Consider the following 22,122-nt stretch of genomic DNA (forward strand, 5'->3'; position numbering starts at 1 on the left):
AATGCTATGACTGGATGTCACTCAAACATCGCAAGTGCTCTGGGACTGCAAACAATCATCACATGCCTTCCAACATTTGTTAAATAGCACTTTTCTCACTTTTATCTGGAGCAATTAATAGTAATAATTTGTCTAACTTATTATCAAATAACAGAAGGTATTTAAGTTCAAGTGCTTTGGTACCAAACTGAATCCCACCATAATAAGATTTGGATGATCCATCTCTAATTTGGGCTACATAAATATTTTTTTAAAGCACTGTAAGGATTAGAGGAAGATACATTCATTCAAAGTCACATTGTAACAACTCTTTATTTCTTTTCTGACTTGCTATGCGGTTAGCTACACAAAAAATGGACCTCTTTTCCGTGGAGACAGTGAATAATTAGAAATCTGCATGCCCCCAAATCTTGCTGTGGCAGCCCTATAGCCCTGACTGCATTATGGCATGTGTCAGTGCTGTCATTATTATGCTTGGTTATAATCTATTTCTATTATAAAAAAAACAAGATGTGGATGTCAGAATGTGTTGCTTAGGTTTATAGCCTACTTTATTGGGTGTGCTATGTTAGGGGGGGCTTTAATGGCGGTAAGCAACAGAACATGGTGTGATGTCATTGATTTGCTGTGCTGTGATAGTATTTATAACTTTATTTTTTAAAAAAACAAAACTCCCCAAACACCCAATGGTTTTCAGCCAGTAAGTTTGACAAGAAGGTAACAATCCAGTATGGTGTAATGGTTAGAATGTCAAACTAGAATTAGGCAAATTGGGTTTGAAAATCTCCTGATCTCCAAAGTTCCCAGGGTGATAGATGAACCTAATCTACTTCACAAGGTTTTTTGTGACAACAGAAATGCAGGACGACAAAAAACCCCAAACAACCAGGTATGCCTTCAGCTCCTTGGTCAAAGCGTGGGGGTACAAATGCCAATCTTTTCTTCTTCTTTTTAAGCATCAGAGGGTGTGTGGGTGGGCAGTAGGAAGATAATGGCAGTCTCCATGGCAACAACAGTACTGGCTGGCATGGCAACCACCACCTTTCTACTAATTTTGTAGTGAGGCTTCAAGCCAAAATTTGCCTCTTGGCTCCCCACCCACCCTAGCTCTTATTTTTCCTAGTTCTATATTTCAACTTAGCCACAGTACTAACTATTGTAAATGTGAGCATATATTTAGGATGCACTCAAATGAGCATATATACATGGGAACGAACCCTTCCCAGGGAGGACGGTTGGTTTTCTTTTTAATTACTTTTTCACTGTATGGTTTTATTTTGCTATGAAAACTTCCACACCACTTTGTAGGCACACAGAGAGAGCACATTTTCACTCCCCTTCGCTTCTTTCGTTTTTCTTTATTATCTCGTTACTACGGCAACGCATACCCTTCCGCTTCCGGATTCCCATAGTGCTTCGCAGAACCATAGAGCTTGACCGCGACGCAGCACCATAGACGAGTGTAGGGTACTTACAAAATGCCAGCCGCTGTGATTGGTTAGCGTTGGTGGGCGGGGCCGAATGAGGACGACTTCCGATTGCTGAAGAAATCCAGAGCGGGGTTTGCGCCTTCCTCAGCCCCTCCCCCAGGTAATGAGGGGTCCAGACTTTCCCTATTACCCCCCTTTTGTGGGTAATGATGGTCCCGCCCATTCCAGCCTTATGCGTTTCCCCCGCTTTGAGAGAAGGGGGAATACATGGGCCAGCACACTACAACCCGGGGACGGGGGTGTTCGCATATGACCGATTTCCCCCTCTTAAGTTCAGTGTTACATGTGCGACATAGGGGGAGAAAATGCTTCTCTTTGCCCTTTCCTTGGAAGTGCTCGGCAATCCTCCCCTAAATGACATCCATTCGGGCACATGCTTGAGTCTGCTGTAATATGGGGGTAGGGTTTGCTATATTTATGTGCCCCCCGCAGTCCTTCTGTTGGATTGTTCTTACCAAGCAAATGCTATCGGGGTGCGGGAAAGACCATTAGATATGGCGGGGGTGGTGGTGTCGGGGCTCGTATGTCTGCTTTGCCAAATGGTGCCTTTCACTGCAAAGGAGGAAGAAGCAGCGCTTGCAGGATCGTCTCGGGATTTCCTAAGAGAACCGTGAGAAAGAGACACACGCACAACCCTTCCAAAAGCCACCTTAAAATAACTACCAGTGACCTCTAGCTGGGCGGTGAACTGCACACAAGATGGAGGGATAAAGGGCTCTGGGAGGAGGAATAAGTTGTGACTTGAAAAGCTGCCTGAAGAGGCAGACATTCAAGAGGTGCAGCTCCCCTTCCTTCCTCTCTCTCACTCTCGCCCCACAAACCAGTCATATCCAGTCGTCACTGCTTGGGAAAGATAGATGTGCTGATTTTCCTGTCCTCTACCATGCAGTGGCTGACATTGATTTCGGCTACAGTCCTATGCATGTTAACTCAGACCCCAGCCCCACGGAGTTCAGTGGGGTTTACTCCCAGGCACTTGTGGCTTGGAGTGCAGCCCCAGTGGCCTCTTTCTTCCCCTTTAAAGCCTGGCTGGGGAATTTGCCCTTCCAACTATACCTGTCATCTCTGACCACTGCCCATTGCTGGTTGGGACTAATGGGAGTTGGCACCTAACAGCACCTGGTCTCTTATTCTTGATTTAAAAGAAGCCCTTGTTTCCTGTCTCACAGGGGCCCTCATAGCACTTATAAAAAAAAGTGCCGGGAGAGTTCCTGGAGCAAATGGTGGGCGTTGCACGCAGGTTCAGTCCCAGGTTCAGTCCTCGGCATCTCCAGGATAGTCAATGAAAGGGAAAGCGCTTTTCATGGGAACCAACACTGGTCAAAGGCAACTGGGCTTGGCTAGATGGCCAAAATGTTTGACCTGGGGTCAGGCAGCTAGCTTTCTATGTTCCCAGTATAGGGGAAAGAGGTCCCAAGGCAGAGCTGGGGAACTTGCGGCACTTCAGACATTTGCTTAACTCATACTCCCATCACCCCTGACCTTTGGCCATGCTGCCTGAGGCTGATGGGAGTTGGAGTCTAGCAGTGTCCTGAGGGCCAAAAGTTCCCCACCCCTGTCCTAAGGAAGGGAACTCCTGATTGCACGTTTCATTTATCAGGCATAGGCAAACTCGGCCCTCCAGATGTCAGTTCCCATCATCCCTGACCACCAGTCCTGTTAGCTAGGGATGATGGGAGTTGTAGTCCCAAAACATCTGGCGTGCTGAGTTTGCCTATGCCTGATTTAACTCCTCTGAAGGAGCCGTGTGTTAGCAAGGTGCTGATGGTTGAGGATTCTGGAGGCTGAGAAAGGAGGAAGTGGTTATGGGCAAAGACACAGAAGCCGGAACCCCTGGCTGCCTTCATAACTGCCCCTAATTTGTCATTCAGCAGCAAAATTAGCCTTTGAATACGAGTTGCTGGGAATCACAGGTAGGGAGAGGGCTGTTGCACTTAGGTCTTGCTTGTGGGCTTCTTACAATGGGCATCTAGTTGGCCTCTGTGAGAACAGAGTACTAGACTAGAATAGCCTTTGGCCTCATCCGACAGAGCTCTTCTTGTGTTCTTATGAGATAAAGAGCTGAGAAAGGAGGGGAGCTAGCCCTCCATCTTTAAGAATATATGAAGAGGTGGCTGGATCAAACCAATGGCCCACCTAGTCCAGCATCCTGTTCCCACAGTGGTCAGCCAGAGGCCCATGGGAAACCTGAAGGCAGGACCCAACCACAACAGCACCCCCTCCCCACTTGTGATTCCCAGCAACGGATATACAGAGCCATGCTGGATCCAATAGTGGAGGTAGAACATAGACACCATGGCTCTTTATATTTTCTGGCAAGCCTCCATGCTTCTCAATGGGCAAAGCGTTTGATGAATGTAACCTGCAGCCAGGTTCTTAGGTTCTCCGTGTGCCAGGGAAATACACCTGTCTAGCTATTCCTTCAGGCTGAAGTGCTTGGTTAAACCTGTATGTGCAGAAAAGAAAATCCAAACTCTGTACTGTATTAGCAACACTTCTTGAGAAAATGTAAAGGTATCCTTATGTTGGGTAATGTGGAAAAAATTGAGAGGGTCCATCAGTATTGCCTTTCCACTGGCTTCTGAAGACACACCTGGTTAGGCAAGTGTCCCCTAAACTTCTGATCTTGCAAAAAAACTGTTCTACTTGTCCTGTTTTGATGCTCTGGTGGAATTGTTCGTGTGTGTGTGTGTGTGTGCATGGATGGATGTTATAATAGATTTTATAGTTGCAGTCCACTGAGAAGCCATTTTGGCATGTAATGGGTATATTAATTGGGCAGGCTTTCAGCTCAGAAGCTTGCTTAGTTGCTGGCGACAATTTACCGGTTATTGTACCGGCCATGTACCTGCCAGCCCTTCTTTGCAACCTTAAGGACCACAAAGCCGCATTTCCCGCTGATACACTCAAAGTACTCAGTGCTGTGCTTGTAATCCATTCCTGTGCTTAGCATGGTCCCCTTTGGAATACATGTATATCATAATTTGCTACTGTAAAGATGATGGCCTGGTGCCATATTCACCTTTCTGCTGTTTCGTTGTTGCCTAGCCTCCTTTCCTTAGCCTGGGCCCTCTTGTTTCTGCAGAGCGCAATGCCTGTGCAGCCATTGCCCAAGGAGATGGAGGTGGAAGGAGACTCGACCACAGAGATGAACGGCGAAGAAGAGAGCGAGGACGAGCGCAGCGGCAGCCAGTCTGAATCAGAAGAGGAGAGTTCAGGTAGCTGGCAGGAGCAAAACGCCTCCCAACTCCTTCTTTCAGTGGTAGAGCATGCAGTTTCCATGCAGGAAGTCCTAGGTGTGGTCCCTGGCATTTGCAGGTAGGAGTGGGAAAGACTCTTCTCTGCCTGAAACCCTTGAGAACTGCTGCAAGTCAGTGCAGACAGGACAGAGCTGTTCAGAACAACGAAGACTATTGTCTTACCTTTTTATGGGAACGCCTATGGTACAGAGGGAGAGCAGATGATTTGCACACAGAAGATCCCAGGTACCATAGTGGGCATCTCCAGTTAGAGCAGGTGTGGGGAACGTGTGGCCTTCCAGATGTTGTTGAGCTCCCAGTTCTCGTAAATCCTGACTGCTGGCCATGCTGTCTAGGGATGATGGGAACTAGAGTTCAACAACAGGGAGCAGGATCTGACCCAGAGGCTGGATTCTGAGCTTCCCTACCTGCCACGGGTCTGACAGGTGGATACAAATCTGAACCCTAATTTTTGGTTTCCCTTTACTTACCAGCAATTGGAAACAGTAGTAAGGAGGACTGAGTGTTTCCCTTTCTGTTGCTCTGACATCCTGTTAAAAAATATATATAAAATATTGATACTTATTCAAAACCACACAAAAGTTCTTGCCCATTGCAAAGCATCTTTATATAATACACCAAAATAAAACAGCTACTTAATCTAAAAAAGAACAAAGGCAGAAGGGGGGAAAGGAAAAGAGAGACCAAGAGAGAGAGAAAGCAAAAGAAGAGGAGAGAGAAGAGATTAAAGAGCTGTTGCTCTGACAATCTGACTTGGCCTCTGGGGTCTTTCTAAGGCAGGGGTGGAGAACACCACCCACTCACAGTGGGACAAGTTTGACAGGTAGGTGGGTGGGTGGGTCATCAGCTGATCATTGGGGTTTGCAAAGTGCAGTGCTATCAGCTGATTGTTGGGGCTTGCAAACAGCTGCACGGGACACACTGCAAGCCCTGACAATTGGGTGGTGGTTGCTTGTAAAAGCCAATGACGATCAGTAGATGGCCAGGCTTGAGAAGCAGCACTGTGCATGGGGCTTTGCAGATCTACACCTTGTTCTGATCCACCTGCCCAAGAGAGGGCTCTTGGGAGTGGTCCGATGCAGGGATACCAAAGAAGGATGTCAAAAACACACGGCCAGTTCTAGTGCTTTATTAAAGAAAGGTGTAAACTTACAATTCAGCATGCAGAGAGCCCTGCTGCCTTGACAGATGCGGGATGAACACCACAGCAGCAAGCAATCATGACTGGTCCACAAAGCCTAATATGTTATACACAAAGCCGAATACAAAGCCAGAACCTCCACCTGGCTCATGAAGGCATAGGTGGGCAACTACCCAGGGCTTACAGATAGCTCCCCTCTCTGGGCCCAGAGCCCAGCATCCCAAGGCCCACAGATAAGAGTTGTATCAAAGCAAGCCAATTAGCATGTATCAAAGCAAGTGAATATACTTAAGCGAGCTCGTTCTTGCAACAACTCCCAATTAGTTTTGGGGTTATCTTGACTACCACGATGGCGTATGCAAGCCTTCCAGAGCGGGCTCACACTTGGTTCAACACACACCTGCTCCCCACCTCCCATCAGTATGGTTTCAGGTATAAGGCAGTTGGGCATGGCTTGGCCAGAACGGTTTTAGCTAAGGGGGAGACCTGGTGGGGCCTAATGAGATCCACAGGCCTGAAGTGTCCCCGCCACTGTTCTGCTCACTGTGGTAGGAAAACAAAAGGGGAAACTTCTGTGCAACTCGAAAAGCTTGCAACCCTTTCTTCCCTGATGCTGTTCTAGATTTAGGAACATAGAAACATACTACTCAGTCAGACCCATTGGTCTGTCTAGCAGCTCTCTAGGGTTTCAAGTGGGGCGGGGGGGGGGGCAGGCTCTCCCAGTCCTATCTGGAGTTACTGGAGACTGGAGTGGGAACCTTCTGTGGGCAGGGCAGGTGATCTTCCACTGACTTACAGTCCTTCCCCACTGATTTAAGCCCATTGAACAGAAAGAGATCCCAGATAGTGAGCATTGTTGAATTTTCTTGCCCTGCAAGACCTGTTCAGAGGAGCCAGGTGACACATGTTGTCTCTTTTACCTGCAGAGATGGACGATGAAGATTATGAGCGGAGACGCTCAGAGTGCCTGGATGAGATGTTAGACTTGGAGAAGGAGTTCTCTGAAGTCAAAGAGAAGTGAGTTTTTTTCATCTCTTTCCCCTTTCCTCTTATTTATTACATTTTAAGCCCACCCTTCCTCCAAGGCGCTTCCCCACCCCCAGTTACCCTCTCAACAACCCTGCAAGGTGAGCCTCATCCTCCTTAAGGTTTCTGGCTCACTGGTTTCTTGAGCCTGCTGCCCAATAACTCCCTTAAACTTAAAAAAAGAGAGACGCTGTATAAATATCTCAAGAGTCCTTCCAGTAGCCTAAAGTAAAAGAAGTGAATTTTTTGATTAGGAAAATCAAGTGTCAGTGTGCCAGCGGCGTAGCGTGGGTTGTCAGCACCCGGGGCAAGGCAAGTAATTTGCGCCCCCTAACCCGGGGCAAGGCAAGTAATTTGCGCCCCCTAACCCCTAACCTGCCGCCGCTGCTGGCTTCTTCTTGCTGCTGCCTGGGCTGGGGTATTTACGGTAAGGTAGCCACGGCGGCGGCAGTGGGTCTGTGTCAGGTGATCTGAGGCGAGTTGCCGCTGGCGCTGCCGCCCAAACGACGCCGCTTGCCCGGAGGAGGAGGGCAGAGAGGCGAGGAAAATGCAACATGGCCCAGCAGCTGCAGCAGCAGTGGCGGCGGCGGGGCTGTGAGGAGGGGCTGCCTGGCGCGCCCTCCGCGGCCCTGACGCGCGGGGACCGCGGCGAGCGCTGAGAGCCGCTGGCAGCTCGTCGGTTCCGCGAGACATGGGGCTCTGCTACAGCCTGCGCCCGAGGCTCTTCGGCGACTCCGGAGGCGGCGAGCGCACCCCCCCAGATGTTGCGCCCGGAGCGGCCAGCCCCCCCTGCACCCCCCACGCTACGCCACTGCAGTGTGCTTCAAACATTGCATTCCAAATTCAAAGCTTTACTTGGAGATCATTTTTGCTGGGATGGCGTAAGTTATTTTTAATTCGTGATGACTCAATAGCATGCACTTCCCTTTTATCGCTTAGATTTAAAGAAGGAAATTTGAAGGTGTGCTAAATTTAGGATGCTTGGCAAAGAGTCTGTGTAAATGTATGTGCTTCCTACAGATATCCGGAAAGAGTTAAATACAACTTTGATTTGAGACTAGCGCAAATGAGGCCCTGCTTTTTTGTGCACTAAGGTTTGGGAAAGAAGCATATAAAGACCTGAAGACTAGAGGCAGCGCCCAGATGCTCAACCCCACAATAGGATCGCAGAGCTTCTTTAGAAAAAGTAGCCTGCCGGAAATAAATCTTTACTCCCTGCTTAAAGGCAAATTAATTTGTGGAACTCACCGCCTCAGGTTTTAAAAGGGGATGAGACAAACTTGCGGAGGAGGAACAGATGCTATTAGTGGTGAGCATCCACTGTCCCCTGAGAGACAATTTGGAGGAGGAGGAAGCAAGCAGACAGGCAGCCGAAAACATCATCAGATGGCTGTTCCTGGACCATCTCAGGGAACTACCCCATCTGCTGTTCTCTTCCCAAATGTTCAGTGGAACTAATTGTTCTCATTGCACTGGGTTTTGCTGTTGTTTGACTTCCTTGCCTCAATATATATATTTTTTGTAATTCCTCTCCTTCCAAAAAAAAAAAAAAAAGATGTGCAAATACAATAAACAAAACAACAGACCAAAAAACATCGCAAAAATAGGCATGAAGGCAGGGAGAAGAAAAATACAAGATAAAAAAATAAGGATTAAAAAGGAATGAAATATATTTCATGGTGGGATACAAGGTTCTTTATTGCATATACAAGATATATCAAGTATTCATAAATGTCACCAGATAAAATCTTATTTAGTAGGAATGTGCAAGCCATGAGATTGTTGTCTCATATAAGCCCCCAAACAGATGCTGACTCTGAGGGGCTGGCATCGCCCCTGGGTCAGTTTTTCAGAGATGTTCCTTCCTTCCACAATTCTTTTTTCCTAGGCCCACTTATATTTTCTATTTACACACACACACAGCCTTTTAGGGCAGGGATGTGGAACCTGGCTCTCCAGATGACTCCATCTCCCATTATCCCCAGCAAGTACAGACAAAGATCAGAGATGATGGGCAATGTAGTCCTGCAGCATCTGCAGGGCCAAAGGCTCTCTGCCCATTTCCTGTTTTAAAGCATAACCCTTACATATTCATTATACATTAATAGGGAACTCGGGTGCTGAGCATGTTGGCTGTGTAGCCAAAACGGGGGTACAGAGAAACAAGAGGGGGATATTGTCCTGCTCAGCAGAACCCTACGGTTTGCAGAAGTAGAAAATATTTTTTTTCCTTAAGTGGGGGAACACCCCCCCCACCCACAACAAGTTAAGTCATCCAGTCTATATAATTTATGAGTCCATTAGGCAATAGTGCCCCCAATTTGTGGCTCCAATCTGCCTCTCCTTTCTTTCACTGTTCATATAATTCCATTCCTGAAACCTGCATACTGTATGCTCTACACACCCAAGGTTTTTTGCTGTTCTGAAAAATGCTTAACCATGACATTTTCCAGTTCCAGTACAACTTCTATGCTCGCATATTTTAATTTAGTGTGGTCATATTAACTTACCCTTCCCCGCCACCCCACATACCATGGGGGTGGGATTCCACCACCCACCTTGAGCTCTTGTGGCAACTCTGATTAACCTGTCTGCTGCTGCTGCTGCTACCGCTCTCGCAGGCTGTTCAAGGAGCGCCTGAGCCAGGTGAAGGCAAAGCTGGAGGACGTGATGGCGGGGAAAGCGTCAGAGTACCTTGACCCGCTCGGGGTCTTGCAGAACCACATGCAGATTCGGATTGAAGTGGCTGGTAAGTGAGGAAACCCCCACCCCACCCCACCCTGGCCACTCTTGCCAGCCAGAGTGTAAGCAATCATAACAGCTTTGGTGGAGAGATGGCTTCCAGGTTGTGGCATTTGGAGTTAGGGCTGGGGTTAATTTCTAGAAGAGGTGCATGGGTTATCTTCCTCGTACAGCGTTCACCATATACTGCGGACGTGCCTCTTTACCCTGGCCTTGGTCCTTAAATATTTATTTTTAAACAAACAAACCACATAGTGATGGGCAACCCAGCCAGATGAGCAGGGTATAAATAATAAAATTATTATTAGACGTGTTCTGATTTTAAAAAGTGAAGAAAGAAAGAAAAAGGAAAAAAGAATAGTACATCACTATAGCAATTGTTAACAGTTAGTAGTTACCGTTTTTAACCTACTGTATTTTGTATAAAGCAGTTCCAAACTTCATTATACTTGTCCACGATGCTTAAGGTATTTTGTATCGTGGGACTTGCCTCTTTTGTCTCATTTATAATGTAATGTTCCATTTGGGAAAGTTTTGCTTCTTTTGCAATTCAGAGGGTTTTATTTGTTTTTCTAAAGGTACGTTGTGTTGTTGCAACCAGTCTGGAAATATTATGGTAAAAAAAAGCCACCTTATAAATCAATGAAAACAAATGAGAACTAGACTGCAAGGGGCTTGTGTCTCCCTGGAAGCCATGCCCGCCTCAACGCAGGGATGGGCTGTGCTGCAAAGGAGGCAGATGCACTTTGTAGGTGCTCAGAGGCACTCTCTTCCATGGCTGGTCTTTTGCACTGAAAGGAAGTGGTGGTGGGGCTGAGCCCCAGTTCCGGTTGAGCTTCTGAGGATAGAGAACAGTAAGAGCCATTAGACCGTATGGCAGACACTCTCGGGAGGCGGTAGATTCCCCTTCCTTGGAGGTTTCAAAACAGAGGTTAAATGTCCACATGTCAGGGATTCTTCATCTGTGATTCCTGCATTGCAAGGGGTTGGGCTAGATGACCCTCAGGACCCCTTCCAACTCTACCATCCTGGTTTTATGAACAGTGCTTCAACGTTTTGCCTTTCTGCAGGGATCTACCGAGGTTTCTGCCTGGAGGTGATCCACCACAAGCACCGTTGCGAGCTGCAGGGAGCACAGCAGCACCTGGAGGTGAGAAGTCCCACTTGGTCCCATCTCCCTCCCTTCATTGCCGCTTTCAAATCCTGGCCAGGACCGGAAAAGCAGCCTCATCACAAACTTCTCGGGCAAGAAGGCAGAATGCAAAAATCTCCTACGCAGGATGGAGGAGCTGCTGCCAGTCAGTGTAGACAGTACTGGGCTACATGAGCCAATGGACTGACTCCATATATGGCAGCTTCCTCTGTTATTACTCTGTTATTACAGGCATATGGGCAGAGGCTCTAATGGGGCTAATGTGAGAGGCAGTGTGGTGTAGTGGTTAGAGTGCCGCACCAGGGCCTGAGAGACCAGGGTTCGAATCCCCACTCGGCCATGAAGCTCAGCCGGTGACCTTGGGTCAATCACTGCCTCTCAGCCCCACCCTACCTCGCGGGGTTGTTGTGGGGATTGAATGAGGGTGAGGGGAGAACCATGTACGCCACTTTGAGCTCCTTGGAGGAAAAAGCAGGATATAAATGCAGCAGGCAAACAACAGTTCCCGGAATTGTTTTGGGGGGAAGCCATGTGTTCAAAATGTGCCGTGAATGTGACTTCAGTTCCCCCAGGGACAGGGAACCGGTGGCCTTCCAGATGTTGATTGACTCCAGCAGTCCTAGCCAGCATGCCCAATGGTTGGAGACAATGGGGGCTGCAATCCAGCAACATCTGGAGGGCTGCTCCATGGGCTCTATTCACAAACATGCCATTGCTGAGTGTGCCCTGTTTGCTACTTCATTGCCTATCCCAGCTTGGAATTCCAGAGTCGGGTTTCAGCTTGCATACGAGAATTGCATGTGGGAGCTTGCAGGACCACACGGTGCACTCGACAAACAATAATTAGCAACAAACAACCGGGTTCCTCAGCAAGAAGCCTGAGCGGTGCTTTCTGCTGACCAGCAGCTTTACAGAACTGATTGGAGGTTGTCCTGGAAAAAAGGTCCCTGCCTTTAATTAGCTGAAGACGAGCAGATGGGGAACTAGTCTAGTTTCCAGTTCTCTTTTTTGCAAACACAGCCCCGACCAGCGTTTTCACAGATATGCCATTGATCCACCACGTGAACTCCTAGGCCAAGGGGTGGGGAACATTTTGGCCCAGGCCTTCCTGGCATCTCTGTGTGGCCATTAAACTCACTGGGTGATCTTGGGCCGGTCCTTCGTGCTCGCATTAGCCTGCCTCACTGGGCTGTCGTGTGGATGAAATTGGTGAAGGGGTATTACAGAGACCACCTTGAGGTCTTTGGAGGAAAGGCAGGAGAGAAATATTAATAAATCGAAAGGAGACCACGCATTTCTGAGAGCATAAAACCAGGTGCAAATTTGCCTTGCCATTAAACGGAACAGCTGGGTGCCTTGTGAGTCAGCGAGCAGAAATTATTGTGATGTGGGGAGAAACCCAGTAGGCTCATGCCAAGAAAGTTTGAATATTAGTTATAGTTGTCGTGTAGAATCAATAGCAATCCCCAACTGGATGGGAATAAAAAAGAAGGGGAAGATGCACTTAATCCATACCGCCCTGTGGAATGCCCTCCCATCAGATGTCAAGGAAATAAACATCTGTCTGACTTTTAGAAGGCATCTAAAGGCAGCCCTGTATAGGGAAGTTTTTAATGTTTGAGGGTTTTAATACTTTGTCGGAAGCCACCTAGAGCGGCTGGGACAACCCACCCAGATGGGTGGCATACAAATACAGCCGTACCTTGGAAGTTGAATGGAATCCGTTCCGGAAGTCCGCTCGACTTCCAAAACGTTCGGGAACCAAGGCACGGCTTCCGATTGGTTGCAGGAAGCTCCTGCAGCCAATCGGAACCTGCGTTGGATGTTCGGGTTCCAAAGAACGTTTGCAAACCGGAACACTCACTTCCGGGTTTGCGGCGTTCGGGAGCCAAAACGTTCGACCTCCGAGGTACAACTGTAATAAAATCATTCTTATCATACAGAATTGACATGATGCCTTTCGGATGTCCTTGCGCTGCAACTTCCGCCACTCCTGGCGATTGACCATGCTGGCTAGGGTCGATGGGAGTTGTAGTCCAAGGACTACTGCAGGGTGGGGGCACCACATTGGCTTATCCTGACGTGACGTCACCCTTCTACCCAACCAGAGTGAGAAGCTGCTGCTGTTCGACACCCTTCAGGAACGCCTCTTGGAACGGATCCAGTGCTTGGAGGACGACAGGCACAGTGTGGGCCTCACTTCAGGTCAGTCCGGAGGAGCAAGCAGACGCTGTCCCTTCTATGGGGAGGGGCCCATAGCTCAGTGGCAGAGCACCTGCTTTGCTTGCAGAAGGTCCCAGGTTCATTCCCCTGATGGAAAGAATTGGACCGCAGGTGATGGCTAAACCCTCAGAGAGAGCTGCTGCCAGGCCTCCCAAAAAGCTGATCTTTAAAAATGTATTTCAAAAGTGTCATCTAGCCTGGAGGAGGAAGTTGCCAAGTTCTGCTTTCGGCAGTGTGCTGACTTCCTGGGTTGTGAGATGTTGTCATTGTGGGTAACTCGGCAGAATTAACGATGGTGCACAAAGCCTTTTTTAAAAAAACCAAGGCTGCCTTGACCCACAGACGGAGAAACCTGCAGCCCTGAATTTGGCCCCCGACCTCATTTTATGTGGCCCCTGACACTTCCTGAAGCTGCTCCATTCTCCCATCCTGGGAACCGTGGTTTGGTGAGGGTGCTTCAAATTGTCTTCTGATAAATGCCTGTTACTCGCCCACCCCATGCCGACCCAGCATTAAATCCATTTGGGTCGGTGGAGCATCGATGGCCCTCAATGCTGAGGTTCCCCTTTGGGCTTATTTTTTTCTCTCTCTCTCTCCGTCCCCTAGAATGGTGGGATGACAAACTTCGACCGAAGCACAGCTCAAAGGAATGGGACCCACTCCGGCCTGGCAAGAGGAAGAAAGCACCACTGGTGTCTGATATCCTTTCTGTGCTCCCCACACCCCGATGGCTCTGCCCTAGAGGAGGCTGTGGTGCCCAGCATATGGCAAAGAGAAGCAGCTCAGCAGAGTGACTTTGGACAGCTTCTAATGCAGTGTTTGTGATGGGAAGCGGGTTAAGCACTTGCCCAAAATTATTTCAGGAAAAGGGGTGAGTGGGGATGAGTAGCGTTTAATTGGCAGCATTTATTCCCCGCCGTTTACCCAAACAGGCTGTCTCAAGAGCTGCTTTAAAAATATCATTTCTAAGATTCTTTAGCTGTGATTCCCACATTGGACGAGATGACCCTTTGGGCTCCTTCCAATTCTGTGGTCCCTGACCTCAGGCTCACAGTCTAAAAAGACATGGCACACAAGGTTAAAGGAGGGAGGAGGGAGGAGGTAAAAGCCAAGCTCAGGCACAAGTTCTTCAAGTGGTAGCTGATGCCAGGGGCAGTTTTCTCTGCCTTTAAGACCAGTCTTCAGTCAGATCCAGGAGCAGAGCTGGTGACAGCATCCAGGGCCAGGCACACAAAGTTCTTCCCTCAGTTAGATGACTTGATGGACAATAGAATCCCAGTTATATTTTTTATCATAGTTGCTGGGGTGCAGGCACCTCTCCCTTAGCTCATCTTTCCCACGCCCGTACATCGTCTACATGCTGCATGAAATGGATATCATGGAGGACTGGACAGCTATCAAAAAGGTAAGGGTGAGAGAAATGGGCTTCTCTGTGTCACCTTGATTGGAGTGAAGGGAGAGAATGGGGGCTCTGAAGTGCCTCTGAGACTGGGAGCAGAAGAGGGGAAGCCTGGAGAACTGGCCCTTGGTTTTCATGGAGAGGCTGGGCATGGAAAATCACACTAATGCAGGGTTTCCCAAACTTGGGTCTCCAGCTGTTTTTGGACTACAATTCCCATCATCCCTAGCTAGCAGGACCTGTGGTCAGGGATGATGGGAACGGTAGTCCAAAAACAGCTGGACACCCAAGTTTGGGAAACACTGGTGTAGAAAATACAGAGCTAGATGGACCAATTTTTTGACTCAGTATAAAGTAGCTTCCTCCATTCCTGTTTGAACCAGCCATTTATCCAGAACAATGAGGGACCAGAGTCTTTATTTTGAAGGGAATGACCATAGCTCAGTGGTAGAGGTGGCGCTGCGGTCTAAACCACTGAGCCTTTTGGGCTTGCCAATTGGAAGGTCGGCAGTCTGAATCCCCAAGACGGAGTGAGCTCCCATTGCTCTGTCCCAGCTCCTGCCAACTTAGTTTGAAAGCATACCAGCCCGAGTAGATAAATAGGTACTGCTGCGACAGGAGGGTAAACGGTATTTCCATGCACTCTGGCACACATCACCAGAAGCGGTTTAGTCATGCTGTTTAGTCACGTGACCCAGAAAGCTGTCTGTGGACAAACACCAGCTCCCTCGGCCTGAAAAGTGAGATGAGTGCTGCAACCCGATAGTCACCTTTAACTGCACTTAACCATCAGGGGGTCCTTTACTTTTTACCTAGAAGATTTGCATTGCTTATAGAATGTCCCAGGGTTGGTCGCTGACATCTGCAGGTAGGGCTTGGAAGACCCACGTCTGAGTCCATGGAGAGCCACTGCCAGTCCTTGTAGACCAGGGATGGAGAACCAAACTCCCATCATCCCTGACTGTTGGCCATGCTGGCAGAGGCTGATGGGAATTGGAGTCCCAGCAAACATTTGGAGGTTCACAGGTTCCCCAGCTGACACGGATCAAAGACCTGACTTGGTGGAAGAGAGTTTCCTGTGTTTCTGATCAAGGGTGTATAGTCCCTTTGGGACTTCATAGTGCTGCAAAAGAGGAGTTAGGGTCTTGGGGGGGCTCCTCGTTCCCCTTTTCTAACTTGGGATGAGCCTCTGCCTTGGAGGTCTGCAGGCTTTACCCAGCCGACTAGACAAGGGACTTCTTCAGCAAGGGGCCTCTGGGAGTGTGACTTCCTCTTACACTCATCTCTTTCTTCCCAGGCTAAAGCAGCTGTGTCCTCGCCGAAGAGGAAGCTAGAAGGCAAGAGCCCTGTTTTTTCTCTCTCTTCATTGCAAGGAGGAGGGGGTGTGGTCCTGGATCTTTCCCCTGCCTTTCAATAAAGTCCTGATTATGCCTGAATGTCTGGGAGGATACAGAAGCCCAACTGAGCAGTGGTTCAAAGGCAGGCAGCCTAAGTCTGCTTGGTCCATTGGAGAGGGTTACAGGGCCAGGACCCCCCACCCCCACCCCCTGTGTTTGTGTGTGTTGGGTGCATGTCTTTTCATGGAATCTGGTGCTCCTTAGAATCTTGGGTTTTGTTTTGTTTTTAAATCATGTTTCTAGCCCTTATGGCCGCAAAGATTATATTTTTAAAAACAAGTGAGCACTGTCTGGTGACAGCTTAGAAGCCGGGTTTCGATGTAGATGGGGCCTTGCACAGCTGAATTGGGGCCTTGCACAGCTTCCCGCCCCCTACCCCATCTGTTGTCTTCTGCAACCTGACTGCTCTGCTCTTCCAGTCCTTCCCAGCTGCCCTCTCTCTGTTCCTTTCTGCATAAATGCCCAATTATTTGGAAATACGGTTTGGAAGGGGAGAATAAATGATGGAACATGAAGATAGGCTAATTTGCATATTGGATCATGGCTGTCATGATTGAGTGGATGTGTGCATGCACAAAATCTGCAGAATGAGTAGAATGCACAATCAACCCCACCCCTGAGTTTAAACTGCAGGTGCTATCTGGCTTTTCCTCCCTGTTTCCTCTGTTCTCCCCCCCACCCCACCCCACCCCGATTATTTTTCATTATCTATTTTATTTAAGGTATTCATACACTTCCTTTCACGATATTTATGCCTGGGCAGTTTACAGTGCATTTAAATAATAATAATAATAATAATAATAATACAGTAGTGACAAATATGTGCCATAAAATTGACTGGAGGAAATTAACAAACAACATAATCAGCCAAGTAAAAAACTTCCGTCCTTGGTGTTTTTAAAAATATAGCGTCCTTTCAATACTTTTTAAAAACACAAAGCGCTTCAATTATATCTGTCCCTCATATGAATCCCAAGGCAGGTAACCACAGAATTAAAGATGAACCCCAACAATGAAACACAATGAAAGAAATAAACTTCTAACAGAATGATCAACAGCAAGAACAGATCATCAGCAGTTAGATCCCAATCATAATCATTATATACACATTACCACAGTGAGAAACCATTCATAAATGTCCAACACGTGGATCTTATTCTGGTGCTGGGATGCAATTAAAATTGTTGCCCGGTCAGGGCACCTTCACAGAGAAGGCACAATGTCCTCCCTGGTGGTAGGACATTGAGATGGGCTTCCCCACCCCAGACCGAAGGGCACAGGCAGGTTAGTATAGGGAGAGGTGCCCCTTTAGATACAACAACCCATGTGGGGAAGCTTCGATCTTCCAGAGGTTGCTGAACTACAAGTCCCATCAGCCCCTGCAGGCACAGACAGTGATGATGGAAGTGGCAATTCAGCAACATCTGGGGGAGTCAAAGGTTCCCCACACCCGAAAAAAAGACATTCATTGGGGAAAAACCCCCAGAGAGAATAAGAATGTAGCTTAGAACATATTGGCCCTGATTTTTCCACTTCTCCATCCCACCATATCCTTTCCTTCCCCCAGGCCCAGTGAAGGCCGAGAAACTGCCGTCCCCTGCCCTGTTCTCTGCTCACTGTGAAGATGGCCAGCTCCACTACGAAGGCGAGGCCTACGTCAAAGGGCAGAGCATCTCCTTGCAAGTTGGGGACGAGGCACCTGTCCAGTGAGTGATGAAAAAGAGGAGGGGCAGATGGTGTGGTGGGTGCAGCCAGGAGGACGCCCCAGATCCTGGCCTGAGCTTGCAGCTGAAGATAGTTACCTTGTGCATTTATGCAGCCAGTCAGATAAAAGACGAGAAGAGCCCATCTAACCTAGCACTGTGGTTTCACAGTGTCCAGCCTTGATGCCCATAGGAACTCTCCCAAACCTGAGATCCCCAGCAGCTTGTATTCAGGGGCAAACTGCCTGATAAAAGAAGGTTTGATATATCTGTAATACACACAAAAAAAACATAGAGAGAGCCATCCTTAGCAGCCATTGATAGTCTGATCCTTCATAGATTTGTCCAATCGTTTTTGGAGCCGTACAAGTTGGTGGCTGTCATTACATTTTGGTGGTAGAAGATTCTATAGTTCAACTATGCACTGTGTCAAGAAGTACTCTTTTTTCTGTCCTGAATATTCCAGCATTCAGCTTCTTCGTTGTCCCTGGGTTCAAATGTTATATGAGAGAGAGAGAAATAAAGAGAGAAACCTCTCTCTGTCCTCTTTCCCTAAATACACATAATTTTATATGTTTCTTTCTAAGCTAAAAAGCCCCCAGTGTTGTAACCTTTCTTGGAAATTCCTCTAATCTCCTGATCGTTTTCGTTGCCCTTTTCTGCAGCTCTGCAATATTGTTTTTTTTGAGACAGGGCAGCCAGAAACTGTACATGGTATTCCAAGTTTAAAGATCAGTGACAAGACAGTATATCTGCCCTCAGATATACAATCTTTGGATGTTTTTCTCAGGACACAGCAGTAGGGGAGGAAAGGGTTAAATTCCCCTTCCATGCCTGCTCTGACCCCATGACCGGTCTCCCTTGCCCCAAGCTGCTATTTGCATTTCTTTAAAAGCAGCATTGTTAATTGCAAATATGTATTACTAGTGTTATTATTGTTGTTTAGTCGTTTAGTCATGTCCGACTCTTCGTGACCCCATGGACCAGAGCACGCCAGGCACCTCTGTCCTCCACTACCTCCCGCAGTTTGGTCAAACTCATGCTGGTAACCTCGAAAACATTATCCAACCATCTCGTCCTCTGTCGCCCCCTTCTCCTTGTGCCCTCCATCTTACCCAGCATCAGTGTCTTCTCCAGGGAGTCTTCTCTTCTCATGAGGTGGCCAAAGTACTGGAGCCTCAGCTTCACGATCTGTCCTTCCAGTGAGCACTCAGGGCTGATTTCCTTCAGAATGGATGCGTTTGATCTCCTTGCAGTCCATGGGACTCTCAAGAGTCTTCTCCAGCACCATAATTCAAAAACATCAATTCTTCGGCGATCAGCCTTCTTTATGGTCCAGCTCTCACTTCCATACAGCACTACTGGGAAAACCATGGCTTTAACTATACGGACCTTTTAACTATACGGACCAGTGTTATTATAAAGACCTATAATTTTTGCTCAGGCTTTTCTAAGCCCGTAAGACCCTGTCTTCATTTGTCTGTATTCTTGTTTTTATATGCCCTTATACAAATGTTTTGCTGTTTTCATGTTGCATTTTTTTGTGTTTTGATGGTTTTTTTAAATGTTTCACACCGCTTAGAATTTTCTTTTTAAAAAAAACAAAAAAAAAACCAATAACACTTTCTATGAATGCTTTTAAATAAATAAACATCAGTAGCAGTATAGTATAACTTACAAAGCACCTAGCATGGTCTGTATCAGAGGGTGGGGAACCTCAAGGCCCAGGCACAAAATGCGGCCCTCCAAGTCTCTTTTTGCAGCGCTCAGGAATCTTCCCAGGCTTTTCATTCTCCTCCTCCTTTGCCACTGGTCCTGTTTCACACCCTCACTGAATGTTTTTTGCCTTGCTGCAAAGTGTCCTTGAGCTCTGATAATGCCTCTCAGTTAATGCTTGGAGGGCTGACAGAGGGGTGGGGTCTGTGGGCATAGAAAATAGCACACTTTATTGCTCCGCCCACTTCCACTCTGGCTCCGCCCTCTCCACTGGCATGTGGCCCCTGGAAGGCTGCCCAGAACAGAACATGGCCCTTGGGCTGCCAAACGGTCCCTGCCCCTGGCTGCACATGTATGAAAAGGATAAGACAGCTCCTGCTGCTTTCAGGCTTGACTTAAAAAGAACAGAAGGAAAGCAAGGATCGGGGCAGTTTCTCCTTTACTTGACCAGTCGATGGGGTCCAGCCAGTCCCTCTCCTTGCCCTGATAATCTTTTGGGGAGGGAGCAAGTGCAGCCTCTCAGTGAACCTTGGTGCCTTGGCCTGTGGCAGAGGCCTCCTTTCGCTTCTGGTTAACACCCAGTTTGGCCCAAAGTAACAAACTTCTCCTTGCAACCAGCCAGGATGGCATGGACCATCTCAGGGAGAGGAGGATAAGCACAGCTGGTGTTCCAGCATCACCCACAGAGCAGCCCCTGCTTCCGGTCTCTCCCTGAGAGATGAGAAGGGTCATAGAAGCACGATATAGAACCTCTGTTGTATCTCGGAGGTCCCAGGTCCCATCTCCATGTAGACTCCATTTTCGAAACCTTGCAGAGCCATTGCCAGTAGTCCGACTTGGTATGAGCTGCGTTCCTTTGGAGTGAGGTTTGGAGACGGCTGGCATGTTGAGATCAGGGCCTGTGTGAGATGCTGCCTTGGCCCCCTGCCCCAAAAAACACACACATTCTGCCTAGCCACCCCTGACTCTTCTCCCTTTCCTCTAGGGCTGTGATCACTGCCATCAGCACTGGGGAGGTTTGGCTGCGCAGGGAAGACGGCAGCAAGACCAAAATCTACGTCTCGCAACTCCAGAAGGGCAAGTATTCCGTGCGCAAGGTCTAGCAGCGCAGACTTTGGCTCTCTCGCTTCTCCTGAGACAGGCACAGCTTCCCTCTCTTGGAAACCAAGGGACTTCGGAGCAGCAAAGACCACCCTGAACCACCCCAGTTTGGGCTGCAGCAGGTGGAAGGGAGAAGGGCTTGCTTGCAGTTACCTTGGAATCATACCAGCATTGCTGCCCCTAGTGACTGGGGGCCCTTGGCGTGGAGCCCTCCCCCTCCAGCCCCCTGTTGGTCCTGCGGCAGTTTTGATTGTGCTTGCCCAGCGTGCCCCTCCCTCCGTGTTTGGGGCTGGGCATTGACGGCAGCTCCTCTCAATAAAACACCAAAGTGAAATACCTCCCTCCAGCTTCCAGGCCTGGCTTTTTAATTTGAGACCAGCTGTCTCTGAGGTTTGCTTGTTTGGACTGAGAAGGGAGGAAATGCTGCTTTGGGGTGGGTGGGAGGAAGGGGAGGGGAGGGAGAGATGGCAGTTAGAAGGCAGATCGCAGACCCTACAACCTCCATTGTCCTCATATTATTGTCCATGCTTGCTGGGGCTGATGGGAGTTCCAAACATTTGGTTGGCTACTACTGTCCTGACCACTTCCCTGTTACTTTTGGGGAGGCTGTAGTGGTGGTGGTATCTGTAAGGCCGGGTGATACCTGGTTTTCAGCAACGCAATATATCACCAGCTAAACATTGCAATATATGGATAAATCACAATGTCTGACATAAGGATGGGACTATTAAAGAGGCGAACCGTAGGGCGGAGCAATAGCTGGTTTTCAACATTGAGATATCACCAGCTAAACATCGTGATATACCGATAGATCTTGATGTCTGAAATAAGCATGGAGCTATGGAGAGGCATTGGCTGGCTTCACGGTTTTTCCCATCTTGTGATTTTTGCCAGCGCCTCTCCTTGTGATTCTCTGCCCCCCCTGCGTGAGGCAGGGGAGAGGTGAGCTGTCAGAGTTAACAGGGGCTACAGAAATTGAAGAGAAGCATTGGCTGGCTTCAAGGTTTTCCCCTACATTGTGATTTTCGCATAGCACACAGCCAAACACATTGTGATCTGTGGTATGTTGCCAGGTCAGAAATTATGAAACTGATATCCCAAAATGGACTTCAAACCGGTTTTGGATATATATACTGTATTTTTCACTCCATAAGACACACTTTTTTCTTCCTAAAAAGTAAGGGGAAATGTCTGTCTGTGGGTCTTATGCAGCAAATGCGTGGTCCCTGGAGCCGAATTGCCCAGGGGCAAAAAGCAGATCATGCTTTTTTGGTGTTTTTTTGAAAGAGGGAAATGGGTGTTGAAACAAAGCTGCTAATCCGCAAGAGATCGGGGAGGGAGATAAGGGACACTAGAGATAAAAGAGGCTGCCTGGGAGGGGGGAGGTAAAAGCCCATGGATCCTCAGGATTTTTGCATTGGGTCACCCCAAATTCACCATCAGATCACATAGCATGTCCATGGCTACAGCCGGCACCAAAAAAATCACACACCCACTGTTGCCTGGGGCCACAATGGTGCAAAAATGCGCCTGCCCTTGTGAAGCACGGATCCACATGGATTCTCAGGATTTTTGCATTGGGCTACCCCAAACTCACTGTCAAATCACATGTCTGTGGCCACAGCATGAACCACAAAAATCATACATCAACTGTTTCGTTCAGAATGGTTTTTTTTCTTGTTTTCCTCCTCTAAAAACTAGGTGCGCCTTTTAATGTCAGGTGCGTCTTATGGAGCGAAAAATACGTTAGTTGCTCAGCCGTGTGTGTGTG

General features: G+C 48.2%; 1 protein-coding gene across 5 annotated transcripts; it reads left to right on the forward strand.

The window, feature by feature from the left end:
• The first annotated feature begins 1,439 nt into the window (after positions 1–1,439).
• BRMS1 (BRMS1 transcriptional repressor and anoikis regulator) lies at positions 1,440–20,692 on the forward strand. Of its 5 annotated transcripts, XM_028709500.2 has the most exons (11): positions 1,981–2,100; positions 4,539–4,708; positions 6,818–6,908; positions 9,539–9,666; positions 10,730–10,809; positions 12,921–13,017; positions 13,642–13,734; positions 14,376–14,440; positions 15,732–15,771; positions 17,399–17,537; positions 20,236–20,692. In XM_028709500.2, the coding sequence occupies exons 1-11, from the start codon at positions 1,985–1,987 to the stop codon at positions 20,351–20,353; spliced, it is 1,137 nt and encodes a 378-aa protein (XP_028565333.2). In that variant the 5' UTR covers positions 1,981–1,984; the 3' UTR covers positions 20,354–20,692. The 5 variants fall into 5 exon arrangements, with proteins under 5 accessions (XP_028565336.2, XP_028565337.2, XP_028565334.2 ...); XM_028709503.2 differs by lacking the exons at positions 1,981–2,100; positions 15,732–15,771; positions 17,399–17,537; positions 20,236–20,692 and adding an exon at positions 1,440–1,590 and having other exon boundaries at positions 4,576–4,708; positions 14,376–14,502; XM_028709504.2 differs by lacking the exons at positions 1,981–2,100; positions 15,732–15,771; positions 17,399–17,537; positions 20,236–20,692 and adding an exon at positions 1,479–1,590 and having other exon boundaries at positions 14,376–14,502.
• The last annotated feature ends 1,430 nt before the right edge of the window (positions 20,693–22,122 follow it).

Source organism: Podarcis muralis, chromosome 16 (assembly GCF_964188315.1).
Source record: "Podarcis muralis chromosome 16, rPodMur119.hap1.1, whole genome shotgun sequence".
NCBI lineage: Eukaryota > Metazoa > Chordata > Lepidosauria > Squamata > Lacertidae > Podarcis > Podarcis muralis.